A 21,156-nucleotide genomic window follows, 5' to 3' on the forward strand; every position below is an offset into this window, starting at 1 on the left:
ACAATTAAATTGCTGAAGACGGCCTATAAAGAGGGTCATCATTTTAGGATTTTGTAGGAGAAACACATCAGTGGACAAATTGGGATTAATAGCGTGAGATGGAGGAACAGATTGATGTTAGCGTTGCTTCCTCCCGTTTCTCCTCCTAACTGTTAAAAACGTAGATGATGAAGGACCGAGCCGACCAGACGCGATAGAGAAGTGAGCGACAATGAGCGAGTGAACGCAGCGAGCTTAAGGTCACGAGCGAGCGGTTCCCTCTCCTGGCTGTGGTCCACTTAATGCGGTGACCTTTGAGTCAGCCATGTTGTTCACCCACAGTGTCACTCGTCCACAGGACAGGACTCCACCGTCTCTCTGTCTGACAGTCGAGGCGCTGTTTTGATTTTGTGTATAATAAACAATGTTTTGTGTCGCTGGATGCATTACGAAAGACATTTAAGACATTGGTACGGTGTATTAGGTCATAACTCCAATGACATTCCTTCAACATTAATACGACAAAAATGCTAAATAGGATTTTTGTTTTGTTTTATACCATTAAAATGCTGAATTCCACTTGGAATTACCTGACACACAATAATACATGAATAAAGACTTCCAGTCGTTGAAATTCATGTTCCTACAAAAATGAAATCATAGCTGCAGGCTGCATACTGTTCATTATCCCTCAGCCAAAGAAAATAAATAGAATGGAAACACAATATACAAGATGTCGTCCAAGAAACAAAAACCCTTTTCAGTTCTGCTGATCGAATCCCTTTGATTGAACCAATACCAAACACACGTGGACCTGTCACCCCGTCACGTCCTCCTTCTCCTGTCCGGGTTCTGTTTATCTTTTAACACATGTTTATACAAGCTTGGATTACAGGAACAGTTTATATGAGCTCTCATACGGTTATTCTACAACATCGTCTTTAAATTAACAACATAAAAAGATATGAAAACTAATTTTTATTAGACACTAATTATTTTTTATTTAGCTTTCAAATGATCTACCCTAATTGCAAATTGTTTTTTTTTAATAATTATTTTATTTGACATCTTAATTAACTAATTTATCCATCAAATTATTTTCCTTAATCTGAAAAATTACTTTTATTATTCAAATAAAAGTATTTAAAAATTGACTCGATGTCATTGCAAAAGCAGGTCTCTTCAGGCTGAGTGGTGTAGTTTAAATGGGTAAGAAATGTTTCAGCTACACTCTAATTCTGTGAACTGTTTCTTCTTCAAGCCCATAATAAACACTGAGTGTGGTGATTTATAAGGGTGTTTGCAGGTTTCATTGATTTCACGAGATTCAAAGCAGACTTCATTGTAATAAACGACTCGTCATGCGTGCGTGGAGCGGCCATTAACGCTCTTCCCTGTTGTGTGACCTCACAGGTGCATGCTGCGGGTGCTGGACTCCTTCGGGACGGAGCCCGAGTTCAACCACGCCCACTACGCCCAGTCCAAGGGCCACAAGACGCCCTGGGGGAAGTGGAACCTCAACCCGCAGCAGTTCAACACCATGTTCCGTAAGTCGGCCGGTCGCCAACGCGCACTCTCACCAAAAGTGTCAAATGTCACGAATGGACTGGAAAGCTTTAGCTGTGGTGGTTAAACAAATGCATACAAATTGGCTCAACTGTGGCGTGAGAGCAGGATTTAAAACGTAATGAAAACCAGCGCAGAGAACATTTCTGGTTGTTTCATCCTCTGACTCAACAAGTCGAAAAAACTAAAATCCGTCCCAAATACAGATGCTGCTTCCAGCATAAATAATTTTTCCCATCATCACACCCTTGTTTGTCTCCTACGTCTACAGTGCCAGTTCTTTTCTCCTGTGAGTGAGATGTTTTGGTTGGAAAAGAGGCATAAATGAAAACCCGGTGCGTTGCTAATGGAATATGATCGAGCAGATTAAAGGAAAGTACGAGGTCAGACACTGTAATTATGAATGTAGGACGTAGGGGTTTTATTGCTGTGTGCGTGTGTGCGTGTGTGTGTGTGTGTGTGTGTGTGTGTGTGTGTGTGTGTGTGTGTGTGTGTGTGTGTGTCACTGCTGCCGTGAGATCACTCTGTAACTGGAGTCAACGATGGCGGTAAAGAGAGAGAGAGAGAGAGAGAGAGAGAGCCGGCCCCCTTGGGGTATTGACCTTTTCCCCACGGCGGAGAGAAAGTGAAATGTTACCCCCGCGGTCTCCGCTTGCGAGCAGAGGCCTGGCGCTACCCAGAATGCCGCGCCACCTGAATGGACCCTTTTGTCCCCTGAATAGGGTATGTCTTTCTCACAGCACACTGGGGCCTTTGCACGAAATCCAGTCAAGAGTCGCGAGGTTAGATGATATCGCCGGTGAAACAAGTGCACGGTGGTTCGGTAGAGTGTTAAAACCGCAGATTGGCATCGCTTCCAGCCACGAGAGACTAGCTTTTTTTTTTTTTCCCTCCACTTCTGCATCGGTCGAAACGCCTTACCTTCAGTCTAAAGAGCGGCATGTGTGCCGAGCAACTTTAAAAGAGTGTTACGTCAACAGCTCCGAGGATGAGGAAGTAGATATCTGAGATTTGTGATTGTAATCAGAGCGTGCACAAATAATATTTGAACAAGAGGTTTATGAATCTGAGCAGGTGCTTCTGTCAGCTCGGATAGACAGTGGGCGACGCTCGTTAGAGGTTAGAGCATTTCCCCCCCAGAACACGCTTGAGAGTCGTCGTTCTCAAACTAGTGATAAAACGTCCTATGTACCGTATAGAGCCCCTGGTCTTTGCTTTGCATTTAAACTCACCTACTTTATTTAGATGTAACAACGGACAAATCAGGTGCAAGCAGGGAATCCATCCTCGACTGGGATTGGTCCATTTGTTAGGATTCGGCAGCGGCCTATAAATCCTCGGTCAGGAGTGCGTGGCCTCTGGCCAATAAGACAAGACGAGGCCAAATTGACCTCATTAATCTCTTTCAGAGGGGGGATAGCAGGGAGTGTTTTGTGGTGCACAGTTTGTGTTTGAATGCCTGTGTCTTAGCTCCGCCTCACAGCACAAGTCATCTCTAAATCAGGGGAGCTGAATTGCAAATATGAGAAGTATCTTGTAGGTCACAATACCATGAATTCAAGTCCTGTCAAGTGTAATGTATCAGCTTAAAAACAAGCTTTTTAACACAGGGCTTTGGTCTGGGACCTGACTAACTAACAGATATTTCCAGACTTTTTATCAAATTATTTTCAGCCATAATAACAAACAGTCCTTTCATCGAGATGTACGGTACAAGCAGCTTTCTTTAAAGCCCCTGCCGCAGTTTTTTCCCGTGCGTTTCCCCGCAGCTCGATGCTTAATCCCTCACAGAAATGATGATTAATACCGGTCAGAGGTGGCAGCAGATAGTATTTATCTTTGAGGCATTGCCAACTACGTAATTGACCCCTGAGATCGGCCCGGGCCGATAGCGGCTGCAAGGCTTGATTGATAATGTCGCTGACTCACCCGCTCATGAAAGGTTATCTTTATTTTCAATGTGCGTGGGATCCGTAGGCTGGTGTCCTGTTGTCTCCGACTGTGTCTCTCTCTGTCCAAGAGGACAAATCTACTTTTTTTTTCCTGCACGGCCAGCAGTATAGAAGTTAGTTTCTGCAGGTGTTGGGCCTGCATTAACCACATAATCCCCCGTCAGTGACGTGGGATTACTTTTGTTGTCTTGTGCAGTTACCTCTACCGCTGATTCAGTGAGACTTTCCTGCTCCTTTTTAAAGGGCACACAGGAAGTCCATAAACGGTCCCTCTCACCCTGTCAGAGGAGATATCCTGCCCTTAAGAATGTTACCGACATATCTCCCCCCCCCCCCCCCCGTTCCTCCACTCAGCTTGTATTAACAGACCCTTTTACAGGGCGTAAGCAACGAGGACGTCCGGAAGTGTGAGCGCGCGGTTTGGCAGCGGAACTAAGGCAGAGTGCAACAGCTCATCAAGATACGCAAGCCACCAAAGACGGTTACCGAAACACAGACATTCTAGATGTAGTGTTGACTCTTAGTAGTGTCCAATAGAACATGTAGGTGTCCTGGTAAAAGCCTTCAGTCTATGTTAAATACACACGCATCTGTGTTTATTACCGTTTCCGAAAGTTGCTACCAACAACCTAACAAGTCACAAGTTAACACGGTCACGCGTTTAACCGTAACATTACTTTCTCTGAAGAAGTGTGGAGTGTAACAAGTGAACGCGCAAACCCCCCCCCCCCCCCCGGGCAACGCTGTCCTCCTGGGCTGTTTGTCACCTAACGGCAAATGAAGTGACATTTTGAGTGGCGGCTCTGGTGGGAGACGAGGCATCTATTGCCAAATGCATCCTGTTTACACAAGTTAGTGTTAGCTAACTCCGGGGCCTCGGATCTCGCTTATCAGAGAGCTTTTGTTAGACTCCACCGTGCCCCACCAACCCCTCGCACAGATCTGCCGATATCATCATAACATCTGCCCCCACATTCCTGTGCTCTCCTACACACACACACACACACACACACACACACACACACACACACACACACACACACACAGACACACAGACACACACACACACACGTGACGCAAAGCGAACAAACAGCGCTCGGCGGGTACAAGGTTCCTCTGTGCGCTGTAATGAAGGGAGGCGCGTAAAAAAAAACCGGAGACGTGTAATTGGTACGCGGCGTGAAGAAGAGAAAGTGCGGCTCTCTGGCTCTGTGCCCGGAGCAGAAACACTGCACAGCTCATCAGCATACGTCTCACTGAACATGTCCAGTCAGGACGCTGAGAGGAACAGTGTGTCAGTTTCATATGTAAAGTATGTCGTGCATTTTTTGAATTGTTTGAGGAGAAATTAGTCTGCACATTTTTGTTCCATAATGAATTGCTTTGTCTGGTGCCGGGCTCATTTGCTCTGCACAACACACTTCCTGCTCCCTGTTCCTTTTCTTTTGTACTCGTTTTATGTTTGCCCAAAGATATTAAGCCGCAGCCAAAGTGTGAACTGCCTGGAGAGATGGAGCGAGCAAACGTTGGCTTTTTTTTTTTTTTTTTTGCGTCGAGCGGGGTGTCACATTCCAGCCAAAGCGTGTTTGTCTAACTACTACGTCATTGTTCCTGCAGTTCAATCACGATGCAGCAGATTTCAGTGTCACGATTCATCCTCTATAATCACATGCGGTGGGATCGGTCCAGAGGATGTTTGCGGAGTTTAAATGCCGGCATGTTCCTGAGTTTGCTGAAATGTTCTAAAAAAAGAATCCCTCTTTTATTTACTTTACTGGAGTGAATCATCTCCCTCTGACTGACTGACCCTGATTTGCATCTCTAGTAAAAGCAGTGTGGTAAAAAAACACACTGAGCCCCGACCACAGCAGCCCCCCCGAGGCTCTGACACAAACCACAACTGTGCACCAGAACACCTCCCCGCCTGCTTCATTCACTCCAAGTGGGTGACGGGGTCGGCGTTTCATTCTGCTGCACTTTTCCTAAATTAGATCATTAAACACGTTGGAGGGCTGTTTTTTACCCGACTGCATCTTTTCTGCCCGTGCTCGTCTTCACGTTGCTCGTCTTCACGTTGCTCGTCTTCACATTGCTCGTCTTCACATTGCTCGTCTTCACATTGCTTTCTACGAGGCAGATGGCAGTGAGGTAAAGAGCTGCCAGCGTTTCGGGTTCCACACTTGACCTGCTCCTCTCGGTTGTTCCCATAGTAACAGGCATAAAGGAACTGCTCTCAGAACCGCGATCGGCGCTAAATGCGCAGGTGTGAGATGTATTAAAGGCACTTAAAGAAGGCCTTTGAGAGCTTCTTAATCCTTGAGAGGCAATCACTGATATTTATTTTGTGTATTTATATATTTCTTTATTTTTTGGCTGCAGCTCACACCCCAGACAACAGCTTCCTGGGCTTCGTGGTGGAGCAGCACCTCAACGCCAGCGACATCCGGCACATCGACGACATCAAGAGGCAGAACCAGTCGCTCGTCTACGGCAAGGTCGACAACTTCTGGAAGGTACTGTCGCCCCTTTGACGCGCGAAACATTCCCGATATCACCGACGCACATTTTTACACCCTAAAACACGCAGAGGGCCGGGTTATACAAGTGCAAAGCATTCTGTACACGTACCTTTTCTAATACTTCTGACACACGCAAGCTACGCTGGGACACGTACCTGCAGATGAAAGGGACAGACAGGGCGCACCACCTTCACACTCTGCAGTGAGACCCTTTGAACAACCTTGGGTAAAAACTTTCACAGGGAGAAACCGGTTTAGGAGCTCATCGCCCTCTCCGTGAAGTTTTTCTAATATATTCAAATGCATGCTCACACTGCGGCACAGAGACCGAGGGATTACTGTATCCCAGACACACACAAAAAGACGACTCGCAGACTTGGAGAGATTTGCTCATTGTTTGGCGTGCCGCGGCTGCTTTGGGATTACTGGGCCGCGCCTCGATGAGCTTTTCTGCCCGACGCCGCGTACGTTTCAGAGCGGGTTCCGCCCGGATCCGACTGACGGATCTCTCTCTCTCTCCGGACGTCTGACGGAGGAACTCGGTGGAACGATAAGAGGCGCTTGCGAGAGAAAATTTTCTTCGAGTAACGTGCGCGCGACGCAAAATGGCGTCTTACATCAAGGCGGCGTGATTAAGATGTGTAGGATCGAATAAGCCGTAAATGATCTGCAAATACTGTCACGTCAGCCAGTCAAGATTCCTTCCACCTGGCTTTACCTAACTTCACCAACTCATTGGCTTTGCACATGAGCAGAGAGGAGATCAAGGGCTCTTAACTGTTCCCTTGGATGACTCGCACGCCCATCTTTCAAACTTGAAATCTTTGTTCTGAGTGAATGATCCAACCAGAGGCCGTTTAAAGTGGAATAGGAAAACATTACCAGCAACAACAACGCAGTCTAAATTTAAAAGTTAATCTTAAAACGTATTCATTTAAATTTCAAAGCCACGTTGTAAGGCTCTAAATCCAAAGTTGTGTCTTTTTAATCCACAGGTAGCTGCTGAGTCAGAGAACACACAGCAGCCGAGCTTTAAAAGGGCAGAAGAGGAGGAGGGGGGGGGGGGGGGGGGGGGGGGCATTAGTTGCCAATCAGACCCCCAGGCGTGTTCATTACCTCCTGCTTTTAATTAAAGGGCCATTTTGGAGCCGACTGATAACGAGCTTCCTCCTTTTTCCCCTCCTTCGTCCTTTTAGAGCGCTCTCGATCCGTTTCTCTGCACTCCAGAGGCTTCATTTAAACGCGATGCGTCCCCCGTTTGAAACACAAACCGGGAACCACTTTAAGAAATCTATTTCTCGCGTGAAGGTAAGACTCGCAATGGAATTATATTCAGGTTGTGGGTTTAATTAATTAATGATCTGAAGACTCACCAACTAACACTTGAGCAAGGTGCAGTCAGCTTTTTAAAATGAGGCAATTTAAATAAATCTCCTTTCAGCCCCGACACCGGTGCCGAAGAATCCTCTTTCTTACCACCCTTGTTTTTACCACTGTCACTGTACCTATATAATATATATATATATATATATATATAAGAATTCAGAAATAATGGAAAAGGAGTGCTTTCTTGGCAGCCAATGTAACTCAAACTGAACAGGAAGTGCTCCAGTGAAGCAACACATGCAAAGTCCAGCCTCTCGATAACTGCCCCCTAAAACCCAGTTCTTTTCAGAAAGCTTCTTGTACAACTAATAACAATGTTTATAACTTCACATGTGGGCCTTTTTTATCGTCTGCTTTACAGGCATCATAAAGTAAATGAAAAGAAACTTTAGGCTAGATAAGATTTTACAGACTTTGGAACCCGCAAGCGGAATTTCCATCGTAGTCTTGTCCCATTTTTTCTTTCCTTTATTGAGCTGTAAAAATAACATTGGAGGAACTCTGGACGTTGAGATGTGTTGACCAAACCCGGACCCATCAGAGCGCCCGAGCCGGCGTCGTTACAGAAGGTGTTCAGTAGCCGAGCGCCTTTAATTTGGAGGGGTTAATGTGGGTTAGGCGAGTAATGGTCTCCCTGTCGAAAGGCCCCCCCCCCTCTCTCCACCTGATCAGTATGCAGAGGTGCTCGGGTCGCTCTCATCCCACCGGTGTACGGAGCGAACCGGTGTGTGTGTGTGTGTGAAGCAGACTGAGTAATCACCCGCCCACACACACGCATTCTCTCATTCAGACACTTTTTTTTTTTTTAAGGACTGGTTTTATCAACACCGGCACCGCTAGATGTCAAAAGGGGGGGAAAAATGATAGTGACGCTTTGGGGTTTCCTTTTCCGTGAGAAATGGTGTTGAAGATAATATGTCCATCTATTCAGGGGCTTTGCATATTCTCAGGTTTATAGTTTTATATCAGCTAACATACACACATTCTGGTACGACAAAGAACAATTCATGCCCCGCCGTGAGGTCAGTCTAGCTGAGATTATACATTACTGCATATTCATGAAACGGGGGAAGGGTCGAAATCCTGGGGGAGGAAGCACCGGGATGGCAAGTCATTATTTTGCTGGCGAGACCCGAAAATAAAATGGCCTGACCAGCCGTTTCCATAGCAACCCAGTTGGAGTTGGAGGAGTGGAAAAGGCAGAGTGAGGCAGAGTCTTTTCTCTCCCTCTCTTTGTCTCTCTTTCCATCCGCACACACACACATACTGCACAAACAGATATTACAAAATGAATATATTTGCGTCACTCAGTCTCTATATCTTAATCTACATCTCTTAACTGGTGGAGATTGAATTAAAGAAACATCTCCATTAAATCGCTGCGTGTTTGTCAGCGTGTAAGAAAGCGTCGGACGAGGCAGAAGGGAGCGTGGAGAAAGGTGAGAACGAGTAGGAGTTAGAGAGCCGCGGGCCGTTGGCAGCAGATCAGAGGACGTGATGAAGAATGACAAACCGCACACACAATCACACACACACACACACACACACACACACACACACACACACACACACCGAGCTGCCGTATGCAGAGCAGCAAGGGCAACCGTCCCACACTCTAGCCTTGCAGGCTCACAAACACACAACAATGTGTTGCGGTCCTCCTTCATGATTGATAACCGAGTCGATTACAGCGTCTGTAGTTTTTGCTCGTCTGATCTGATGAAGCAGTCCTTCGTGCCGTTAGAGCAGCCTGAGTGGCAGGCTAGGAACCTGAATTTGACGTTTGCTGGATCTGAGCGGGGAAATGTTATTGCGGTTATTGAATCGACTCTTCCTGTCACAGATGTTTTGTTGAATTAGGCTCAAGATATTTCCAGAAGGTGCCGTTTGCGCCTTTATTTTGAAACTCAGATCTGTAGTGTTAAATGTATTTTGTTATATACATTTAATTTCATTTATCTGTAGTATAGAAGATGCACATTTGTATTTATTTACATTCTATGTATTTTTCTGAAGACTCACTGCTGAACATTTGCACTTGAACCATTTGAAATACTAAACGAAGGTAAAGTGGGAGTTGAAAAACAAATACGAAAGTTGAAGTTAAAAAGGAAGAGCTGAACGAAGTTGAAGCGTGAGTTTGTCAAAGTCAAAGATTGAGTTGATTCAAGCACTGAAAGGAGTTGAAATGTCCGTTGTGTGTCGGTGATGAATTGAGCCGGATGAAGGAAATGAACCACAACCACAAGTGTATAAACCGAAAGCAGATTTGAAGTGTTAGCTGAAGTGTAAGCGCCGTAAGCAGTTGCAGTGGGTGTGAACGATGTGGGACCTGCAAGAAGGTGTTATTGTAGTTCAAAGGTGAGGATCTGAAAGGGTGCCAAGTCTCAGTTGAAGTGTAAGCATTAAAGGCCGATAAACTCAGTCAAAGAAGAGGTAAAAGCAGTCAAACTGTTGACATGTCGTCGCTGAAAGCAATCGAGTTGACATTTGACGAATACGTGATGTCAGCTAAAGAGTCAAATTTGAAAGCCGCAAAAAAAAAAGCAGGAACAATATCAAATCTCGTCGTCGAAAAAAGAGACAGAAGTCTCCAGGAACGATGAATCACGATGAGTCATTGTCCTCTCTCATCACGGGGACACGCCGACCTCGCCTGGATTCAGAACGACCCCGAAGTGCGTTCTGTTCCATCTGCGTCGATTTTATTGAGCACAAGCAGGACGAGCAACATGAACGTCAACGCCGCTTCCCTCGCTGGTCAGTCACAGAAGCAGTAAATGAACTATCCAGATTCATGAGGGAAGCAACCAACAAATGCGAGAGCACGCCAGCAAGTAACAGCGAGAGATCGAGTCTAGCAGCTACGACGAATAATCATGGCCTCTGCTTTTAACTTTCTACACGCTCTGGCCGGCCACCGAACTCCGACAGGACACCGCGTTATGTCTAATGGGGCGTGGGAGGGCGTCGAGGTAAATAACATCTCCTGACTGCACTCCAAGCGCTTCTGGATACTACTCACCACCCATGTTCCCCTGGTGATTTCTCGGTATCCGTCTAATGGGTTTTTAAAGTGCATCCGTTCAGGTGTTTATTTACACGTGCGTCTGTCAGAAGTCCTTTTAAATGAGACTTCTGTGATGGGTCGATAGCGGTCGGATATATTTCGCGGTCAAAGGAGTGGCAGCTGTAAAACGGTGGATTAATGGACTTAATTTCCTATAAAGTCCCCTGTTATTTTTTTTTGCTGCTCACTCTTCCTCCCTGCAGTATTAGAAGACTTGTTTTGTATTGAAGAATAGCCGCTAACAACGCCGTGCTAATTCAGCGATAAAACACATTTAGTATGCAATGAATTTCTTTTATATTGAAGCAACAGAATGAGGAAATGTTGGGTTTTCATCAGAGGCAACTCAACAGGACTCGGCCCCGGTGTGCCAGAAGAACAATTGCTGTCACTTCAAATTAATCTCTACCGTTATTTCTGACTGGCTCAACATTATGACAACACTGCAGAGGTGTGTGTGTGTGTGTGTGTGTGTGTGTGTGTGTGTGTGTGTGTTGTTTTTCCTCTGAAGAATGGGTGGAGTGAATTTTCCAGTTTCGGGCTTCCAGAGTCTGTCAGTTGGAAATCATTTCGGGTGGGAAGACGATCAGAGGTGCGTTTGATGTCGACAGGCAGTTTGAGTAAGTCGAACCAGGTGCACCTGTCTGCATTCCGATGAGGGCAAAAGCTCTTTTTTCGTCTTTTTTCGTCTTACTGCAGTAGACTCCGAAACTATTCCGCTGATGAGGAACGTGAGGAATGAACACGACGGAGACAGAATTGGATGAACGCGGACGGAGAAGTGGATCGTTTCCGTTGAAATGTGCAGTAAAGCGAGATGAATCTGCTGCATCACTACATGTCAAGAGAAAGCGCTGAAACATCAAAATCTGCTCTCCAGCCCTGCAGCTCCGCCCCTAAACAAACGTATAGAGAGACGGTCGCAGTAAAAGGCTGCTGTAGACCGACGAACAGTCAGTAATGTTATCTGACACATCGACGGGATCAAGGTGTATTGCTTTGTGCAAAAGAACATAAATAGAACATGAAAACAACAGTTATCGGGCTCAGACACAAGCTCTGCCTCACACTATATTGTCAACCGTTCATTATGCAAACAATTCCTACAATAATTCCTGTATTGACACAGAAGGGAGGGTGAAAATAATTAAGACAATAATCAGTGAAACTAGATGTTGTGAGGAAAAGTGCGTGCTACTGAAGATACACGTGAAACAGTTCAAATGTGAACTAAGATGGCGAGCGTCGTTGCCACGGTACCTGTACTCGTTGTCGTTGTCGAGCTGCCAGCAAGGCCGCAGACAGACACGTGAGAGCTTTCATTAATCGGCTCTGCGGTACATGGATCTGTTGCAACGTCCGACTCGTTTCTTGTTAATAAACCGAGTGCTGGAATGCTAGCGGTCATGAAGACGGATCAATAGCAGGTTAGCTGTTTGTGTCAACCTTCTTTACCTTTATTTCCTCGCGTCTCTCAGCCTGTGAGCTCTCCTCCCCGGACACCCATCCCTCTGCCCCCCCCCCCCGTCAGCATGCAGCCGCCGCCTCTCCTGTTTCCACTCCGAGCCGGGGTTTACAAATTCCCTCTGATTTACAAGGTCATAAAACTCTCCTCCTCCTCCTCCTCCTGCTTCAATCAACCTCTCCAGCTAAAAGCAGCTATTCCCTCGAGCGCGTGCTCCCGTACAAGGCTGCCGCAATCGATCCGCTCCCTGCTTTCAGATCGCTCGTTGCGTGCGGTCGGAGACGCACAAGGATCCACGCGGGCTGTCCGAGGACACAGGACACAGGGGGAATAAAGTGTCCTGTGACGTTAACGGCCCGTCTTCACACCAGTTAGTGTTACCGACGCGTAACTTCTTTTCACGGTGTGCTGACAGCCAAGACAGGATAATGAACTGCAAAGAAAATCCACAACGGATCTAAAAATGACAACATGTTGTCCTACTTCGGTATTTCTGTCACGCGGTTTCAGCAATTGGGATTTGTACATCTCTCAATGCGTTTCTAGGTTGTTCTCTTTTCCATCACAAGTGTGTGTGTGTGTGTGTGTGTGTGTGTGTGTGTGTGTGTGTGTGTGTGTGTGTGTGTGTGAGTGACCATGCTCCAGAGAGAACCGGGCGAGTGATGCCCTCTGACCGTGAAGCTTTGTGTACAACAGGGACTGCCTGGAAGGGTCACGGCAATCTATGTTCCTCTTCTCCACACACACACACACACACACACACACACACACACACACACACACACACACACACGGAGAGAGAGCCACTCAAGCGGTCATAATACACACATCACACACATCCTGCTGCCTTAAGAGACTTTAGGATGTCTTTCTTTTAGTAATGTGTTTTTTTTCCGCTCCAGAATCTAAGCGAGGCCTTTGGTGCTGGTTTTAAAACGAGAGGTGGACTTCAAAATGCGTGTGTCAGACGCTTCTTGTACATTTCCAATCAGCTGATGTAAAAGTGGAACAACTATGTGTGTGTGTGTGTGTGTGTGTGTGTGTGTGTGTGTGTGTGTGTGTGTGTCTCTGTCTGTCCTTTTCAGTTGCCTACCTGCAACCTTCATTTTTAAATCCCCTCACACACATGCACATAAATCCTAGCTCAGCTCCCCAGAGTGAAAAGATTACAGGGTAGTGATTTCACCTTCTAATTAGGACTTCATTTCTCTCCCTCTGTCTCTCTCTAAAAAACACACACACACACACACACACACACACGCACACGCACACGCACACACACATGCACACACACACACACATAAACACACCAGGCTGCTTTAGTTACAGCAGGCTGGCTGGAGGCATCTGATAGTCGGGCCTCCAGGGACGCTGACGAGCAGCTACCTGAAATTTAAGCCCCAAAAGGAAGCACTGAGGTAGACACACACACACACACACACACACACACACACACACACACACACACACACACACACACACACACGTCCATGAGGCAGAACAGTTTCAAAGCCTTGTGTGTAGGAGTTGTGTGTGAGTTTGAAACAGGTAGCTTTTAAAAATAAAGTGTTGTTGAAATTATTAGTAATTGATAATATTCCACTGTGTGTGTGTGTGTGTGTGTGTGTGTGTGTGTGTGTGTGTGAGTGAACGTACTGTGAAAGGTGCCTTTGAGGCATCCTGTCGTTGTGGAGTAAACGGCCAGCTTTCCTCTACACTGCCTCCCTGAAGAGCTTTTGCTGTACGCGTCACTGTGCTCAGTACGGCTCAACAGGACGGGGTTTTTGCGCTGCATTTGGCGCAGGAGACACAGGAGCGTTCTGTGTGCAGACTTGGCGAGGTTGTGCGGCAGTCATGTCCTCGTTTTTTGAAAACCAAAGGCCTGCTGTGACTCTCAGCGCGGGGACCATCAAAGGCCTTTTAACGGAGGCTCCTGCGGGGCGCCTACGACCAAACTTGATGGCGATCGCCAGGAAAACTGAAAAGACGTTTCAAGTAAACGCGTCAGGGGCCGGTCCAAGAAACTGTTGGCCTGATGTTTCAAGTCGGTCGACGCGTTTAGGGGACGCCATTATGACATTTTACCATTTTTGCTGCACGGTCTGCTTAAGCCCCAACCCACGCAAAACCCTCGAGTCACTATTAGTACTTTACAACATCTTCTATATCATTTGCATTTCTGCCTCAGTGGCCCGCTGGACGGTCGCCACGCGGACGGTCGCCACGCGGACGGAATTCTTAATCCTGCAAACGCGTGAAAGAAAGCGGCGGCAAAGTGCAACGGCGGCAGTAAATACTGGGGAACATTAAAGGTGCCCTTGAAGATGAAAGCGCACCGTTTGGCAGAAAGAAATATACTATTAAAAACATCTATTTTGGGAGCATAAAAAAGATGATCGCTTTCGACCTCACTGGTGTTTTCGCCACGGTGGATATAATTTAAACAGATTGATCATCAGCCGGGTAGCGTTGGACTTGACTTCTGGTTTAAAGGAGTCAGACCTCTCTGACGGATCAGGTAGACTTTAACAACAGCAGGGTATCGTGTGCACCGATGCTCCTCATACAGGGATATTTTTAGCTCCGCCTGCCTTTGTGGCCAGATGGTCAGTCAGGTAGCTCGAACAAAAGTTCACCGGGCCACATAACAAAAGTAATGATCCTGATCCCCGCTCAAAGGATGTAACCCAGAACGGTTCACTCCAGGACTCCACTGTGGTTTCCAGGAGGATTGTGGTTTGTGGACCTCTTTTAATAAAATAACCTGAATGTTTCTCCCCGTCTGTTCCAGGACAAAAAGAAATACCTCGACAACATCCACAGCTACATGGAGGTCCACGGCACCGTGCACGGCACCAGCACCGTGCACCTCCCGAGCTACGTCAAGAACCACGGCATCCTGAGCGGCCGAGACCTGCAGTTCCTCCTCCGAGAAACCAAGGTGAGACTGCCCAGCTGTAAAAAAAACAAAACACGACCCCTCTGGGAAATAATAGTGTCAGAGTACGGTGCTTATTAGACGGCAGAGGAAGCCACAAACCGACTCCCACGCTTTTCCCTGGATCTGTGGTCCAGCTAACCTGCAGCATATTGAGGACACGCTGCGTCTTTTCACAAATCACGGCCCGTCTTTCAGTACAGAGGACGTAAAAACCTGCTCTGATGGTGATCGCTGTGTGAGACACTGAAAATAAAAAGGGATAGCTCAGATATAACAGATTTACAAATGGCAATGTTGAGTAACATAATAATAACGACCCACTTATGTCTAAATACAAAGAGTAAGCAATAACTGAAGCACATTTAAGTGCGAGTAAATAAGAGTAAAAAGTTCAACTTGGATCCCTAAAAGAGACGCTGGGTGTTTGGAGAAAAGACTCTCTTTGTGTCTTCTGAAAGAGACGGGTTGTAGTTTGTCTCAGTCCTTCCACAGAAGCACTTCTCCTTTCACGTCAGGACTTGTCTCCTCCTCTCACCACTGAAACCGCTCTCATCCACAAAGACAAGGACGCAGCCACAGAGGCTGAAGCCGGGCCGGGGTTGTAGAGACACTTTACACGCTCGCCGACTGTGTGTCGAGCCGTTTCACACAAAATAGCTTTTGTGTGAAACATGGAGAGCATGTCACCTCGAACTGACGTAAGACTCTCTGGTGTGAATCCTTTACTGCTGAACTCTGAAGCTGATAGAACAGAAACTAAACAATAAATGCAAACATAAGTAGTTTTAAATAACGCCTGAAAAACCCAGTCAAAATTCATACTAATTTAGCAGACAACCTTTGATTTTTCCCAACTGACGCTAGCAGATTTGAGCTATTAATTAAGCTAGCATTAGTTCCATAAACTGGTTGAAGAGTCGTTCTCTGGCTGACTTGTTAAGGCTTCACCATGTCTCATTTGAAAGCTACTGAAGGGCTCCAGGTGCTAAAACACTGAGGCTCGAGGCAACACTTGATGATCCACGTAGAACAACGGGAAACAAAGGAACCACATTGATTTTGTATTGCAGTGTAGAACTAGTTGACACGCTAGCGTAAGGCCTTCTTGGGTATAGCTAGCTAGGGCTCCCCAAATCCAATTAAAAGTGGAGCTGCTAACTTTAGCTAAAACGCCGATAGCGTCCGAGACCGGCTTCCAAACAGAGAGGAGATAACGCACAACCTGTAACACTGCAAACTGATGCAGTTAATGGATAATGATGTGCTCCTCGGCCTTGGAGCTGACGCTCGGTTACTACTGCAGGGAGTGAATTTTCATTAACTTTTATGGAGCTGCCTGTTGCCATAGGGAGAATGAGATTAAAATGACTTGGTCTTCAAAAAAAAAAAAAAAAAACATTGTCCCAAAGCATTGAAAGATGGAGTCTGTCTTTTGGCTCCGGTCGGCATCCTTTTCAGGAGAATCAGGTGGGAGGGAGCTTCGATTTCTTTAGCCTCTGAAACCAGATGCCTTCTCATCAGAGAGGAGAGGCAGACTTCAGACATTCCAAGTTCAAAAGAGCCACAGATCACGGTTCACACGGTTCACACGGTTCTAGAGATTCTCAGCATGCGACGCTTGGCTGTGCGGAGCAGCTAAAACCGAGGACTTGGTGGTGTCGGAGGTGCTGACGGAGAAAAGCTAAAAGGTGTATTCAGCAGTGGAGCAGATCACAGAAGCGTTGAAAACAACTTGCTGAAGACTAAAGGGGAGCAACACTCACACAGTGCTGGATCGCAGGTTAACTATCACTGCATAAACTCCCACATCCTCTCATTACATGCAGGTTCTGCGTGGAAAAGCCAAAAACGGGGGGGGGGGGGACGGCCAATTAAATCCCACAAGAGCCCAACAGTTTAGCCACGGGAGAACAGGAGGCGGTGTAGGCCCGGCTTTCAACGCGCTCACTGTTACCTGCAGCCAGACTGCCTGAGCTAATTGGCCTCGCAGGGTTTAACTATTGACAGAGCGGATTGTGAAAGCATTGCGAGTGCAGAGGCTCTTCTGAGAAGAAGAAGAAGAGGAAGAGGAAGAGGAAGAGGGTGTTGTTGTTGGCGTCTGACCTTTGATTTTCCCTCAAGCTGAATTTCCTGAAATAAACTCTCGACGCGCTGCTCTGCATCAGAGGAACGTCGTCGACGATCACGCCGCCGAAGAGGCGAAGCTTCAGAGCGCCACGTCGCGCGTCTTTACTTTCTTCTGACGTCTCTTCCCCTCCGAGTACCGACTGTCTCCGTCTCTTACTTTGCTCCTCCTCACCCCCACCGCATTATACATTAACTGTGAGGCAAAGCAGAAGTTAAAGTGATGTCTGCTTCCTCCGTCATTGTTGTCATTATATTCTGAACCGTTGGCAGCCTCGTCATCCTGTGCGTGAAAACCTCAGAAACTCAAATATAAACAGTGAGCGAGTCACAGGTGTCGATGGTGTGATCCTCTGCCAGCTACTGCAGACGTCGCTGTGGAGGTTTGTCACCTTATTAGAGAGTTATTTTTAGGCGGAGTTCTCGTTTGTCTGCGGTCGATAGCTGCTCGTCTGTCTTTGTAAAGCTGAGTGATGACGAAGAAAATCAAAACCTCGCAATACTTTTTAACAAATACGTCGATATCCATATTGTAGGGATGAGCATTGGTGCTTTCACAAAGTACTTACACAATGAGATCTTGGATAAAGTGACAAAGTGGGTAAAATCAACAAATAGAACAGTTATTCCATAATAGCATATCCAAGACCTCTAGGCTCTATAGTCTAATAACACAATATCTATATGACATCAATGTAGTTAGCAGCTCTTCCTCTTTGTACCCTAGTTTCCCTCTTCAAAGACAGAATCATGAACACAAAGCTTTTGTGAGCTTCTGCTCCACGTGAGAATCACAAACACTGCTGGCGTGTGATGATGAGACCACAATACAATATGAAAGAACACAGTTGGTTTTTCTAGCGCTAATAGAAGATCTACAAAGTACCAGTGAGTCGTCCTTGTGCGTGTAGGAGCAGGATTACGTTCGTCAGTGGGTCGGGGTACGAGTGTCCACTCGGGCAGGACCAGCCAATAGAACCGCGGCTCGGATCTTACAAGCAGGACGTCATTCGGCACTAAGCCTTGCGTTGCACATTGGAGACCCAAAACTGCTTTAAAGCGCGCTAACGAGGAGCTTCTAGATGAAGGAAAGGATTCTTATCGATTCCTCTTTTTCAATCTCCTACAGTCACACAGGAGACGCAGGCGTCAGTCGTTCCTCCTACAGCACTGCTTCTCCTTCACCCCCCCCCCCCCCCCCCCCCCCCGCCGCCGCACACACACACACACACACACACACACACACACACACACACACACACACAGAAGAAGAACAGAGCTTTGCTGCCACCTGTTGGCAGAACTCTGCCGCTCATAAGGCTGTAGATGTTAAACAGAAACGTTTGAGTAACGTCCACACACGAGTTAAAAGGAGCATAAAATCACAACCCAGGTCTGATTATTCGAGTGTATCCGACACACACACACACACACACACACACACACACACACACACACACACACACACACACACACACACACACACACACACACAGACAGACTGGCTATTGTAGCCCTCCAGCAAACGAGCCCCTCCCCCGCCCCGGTCCCACGCTCATGTGGACAAGCTGCCCCGCAAATATTTGCTCTCCCCATCCGGGAGGAGTGACCTCGTTAATAGAGCCCCAGCTTGTTCTTCAGAAGTACAGTATTGACTGCAAAGTGACGAAGTGAAAACATCCCTCCCTAACATGCGTAAATCCAGCAAATCCTGGTTCAAGGTTCATACCTGACTTTTGTTTTTAAAACAAATATCCTTCATGCTTGTGCTTAATTCTCTTTATTATTGCCTCGTCTTGCTCCACAACATCAGCGGTCACAAGTGGTAGACGTGTGCAACTGGTGACGAGGGGCTGCAGGTAGATAAATAATAATAATAATAATAATAATAAAGCGGTCCGTCCCATCGGTGCTCCCTCCTCCTCACCACCACACATCCAGCACCCTTTGAGAGGGATAATCATTAGAGCGGTGTCCTCATTTTATCCTGCTGGTGTTTCCTCCCTTGTTTTCTGGAGAAAGTGCTGCCTCGGCTGTATTTTGTGCTGATAACATGGGAGGTTTTGTTTCAACGAGGACTAACTGCTGCTATCAGCAGACATCAGAAACTCCTCAACGCGGCCGGTGGGCTTCTGTAGCTTTTTATCACACCGTCTGGTGGAGGCTAATCTCAACATGTTCTCTCTCCACTGCAGTTGTTCGTGGGTCTGTCCTTCCCCTACGAGGGTCCCGCCCCCCTGGAGGCCATCGCCAACGGCTGCGCTTTCCTCAACCCCAAATTCAGCCCACCGAAGAGCAGCAAGAACACGGACTTCTTCAAGGGAAAGCCCACGCTGAGAGAGGTGAGGAGCTCACGGGCGTCTTTTACTCTGCCGATCATGTGACTCTAACCTCTTCTCTCTCTCTCTCGCTGTCGTCTGCAGCTGACCTCTCAGCACCCGTACGCTGAGGTGTACATCGGCCAGCCCCACGTGTGGACGGTGGACATCGAGAACTCTGTGGAGGTGGAGGGGGCCATCCGCTCCATCCTCAGCCAGAAGGTGAACATAGAGATCACGATTCCCCAAAAGCGCAAGTTGACACATTGAAAATCCTCGTTTGGTCCGACCAACAGCCAAAAAAACTAAACTATTAAATTGACTATCATGAAAAGCAAAGGAAGAGAACAGCACATAGTTTAGTAGCTGAAACAATGATTCATTTTCTGTTGATTGACTAACTGATTAAGGCCCCTAGTTGTTTCAGCTCCAATGCAAAGTGAATGCATTAATAGATGATGTAAATGAAGAAGTGAAGAAAAAGAAAAGTGCTTTAGAAAACAAACAGAAGATAAAGTTAATGCACAACAAAAAGGGATATAAATGATGAAAACTGCTAATGTTCGAGGTACATCAGTGAGGCTGGCCAGATACTGTATATACATACATACTGTATATACATACAGGACCTATACTGCAATGGACCTGCAACTAATGACTGCACTATCAATGAGTCTGCAGGTAACTGTCTGGAGTGATCGTTTGGTGTCAGCTGTCACCGTTTCCTCAAACCCAAAGAGAGAGAGAGAGAGAGAGAGAGAGAGAGAGAGAGAGAGAGAGAGAGAGAGAGAGAGAGAGAGAGAGAGAGAGAGAGAGAGAGAGAGAGAGAGATCCAGTTCCGTCTTCCCGTCCAGGCCCATGCATATTTAAAGGGCCGGGACCTCGTGTCGTGTAGTGCTCCGCCGAGCGACTCGGAACAATGGCCTTGTTCACTGGACGAGCCCGCGGACCCTCATGTGTTCTGTGATCCGTGGCGAGTTGCAGCCTACCAGGCTCCGGCTCGGCTCCCCTCCTCCCCCCTCCTCATCTTCCTCCCCTCTCCTCATCTTCCTCCCCCCTCCTCATCTTCCTCCCCCCTCCTCATCTTCCTCCCCTCGCACAAAGACATAGAGAAAGCATGCGAGTGACTTCGTGCCGACAACAAAGGCTTCGGTTGTTGGTCCTCCTCGTTTGAAGTTTCCCTAAATCAGAGTCCGTGGAGGTCGATGGGCACACACACACACACACACACACACACACACACACACACACACACACACACACACACACACACACACACACACACACACACACACACACACACGTCTCTGACCAGTCTGTCTTTGTGTTTGTGCGATCAGATTGAGCCCTACCTGCCCTATGAGTTCACCTGTGAGGGGATGCTGCAGAGAGTCAACGCCTTCATTGAGAACCAGGTAATGACACGGAACCCTAGAGAGGGGCACTCACTAGAACGCAGAACAACTAGCTGTTAAGCTTCTCTGTCAATATCATCATTCTTATTATCTTTGCATTCAGGATCTGTAATATTAATGCACGTTATCGTTTCATTATCTCCGTCATACGAGATGGAATGACTGCGTGTCCGGTCGTGTGACTCCGTGTTGTGTTGTCAGGACTTCTGCCACGGCCAGGTGATGTGGCCCCCCCTCAGCGCCCTGCAGGTGAAGATGGCCGAGCCGGGACGCACCTGCAAGCAGGTGTGTCAGGAGGAGCAGCTCATCTGTGAGCCCTCCTTCTTCCAACACCTCAACAAGGACAAGGACCTGGCCAGGTGAGGGGATGTCGCACGCGTTTAGAGGGGAACAGAAACGCTCTCCTCCGTGTTCTAGTTGT

General features: G+C 47.1%; 1 protein-coding gene across 2 annotated transcripts in view; it reads left to right on the forward strand.

Moving 5' to 3' along the window:
* mgat5 (alpha-1,6-mannosylglycoprotein 6-beta-N-acetylglucosaminyltransferase) overlaps nt 1–21,156 on the forward strand; it is a 46,324-nt gene that overhangs the window by 21,995 nt on the left and 3,173 nt on the right. For both annotated transcript variants that reach the window (XM_068719496.1, XM_068719495.1), the window contains 7 exons: nt 1,393–1,526; nt 5,877–6,010; nt 14,729–14,878; nt 19,198–19,344; nt 19,426–19,542; nt 20,661–20,735; nt 20,937–21,094. In XM_068719496.1, the coding sequence (XP_068575597.1) occupies nt 1,393–1,526; nt 5,877–6,010; nt 14,729–14,878; nt 19,198–19,344; nt 19,426–19,542; nt 20,661–20,735; nt 20,937–21,094 (915 nt within the window). The remainder of the gene's footprint in view (nt 1–1,392; nt 1,527–5,876; nt 6,011–14,728; nt 14,879–19,197; nt 19,345–19,425; nt 19,543–20,660; nt 20,736–20,936; nt 21,095–21,156) is intronic.

The sequence above is a fragment of the Cebidichthys violaceus genome, unplaced genomic scaffold (assembly GCF_023349555.1).
Source record: "Cebidichthys violaceus isolate CVI_PGR_0920_01 unplaced genomic scaffold, fCebVio1.0.p SCAF_24, whole genome shotgun sequence".
Lineage (NCBI taxonomy): Eukaryota > Metazoa > Chordata > Actinopteri > Perciformes > Stichaeidae > Cebidichthys > Cebidichthys violaceus.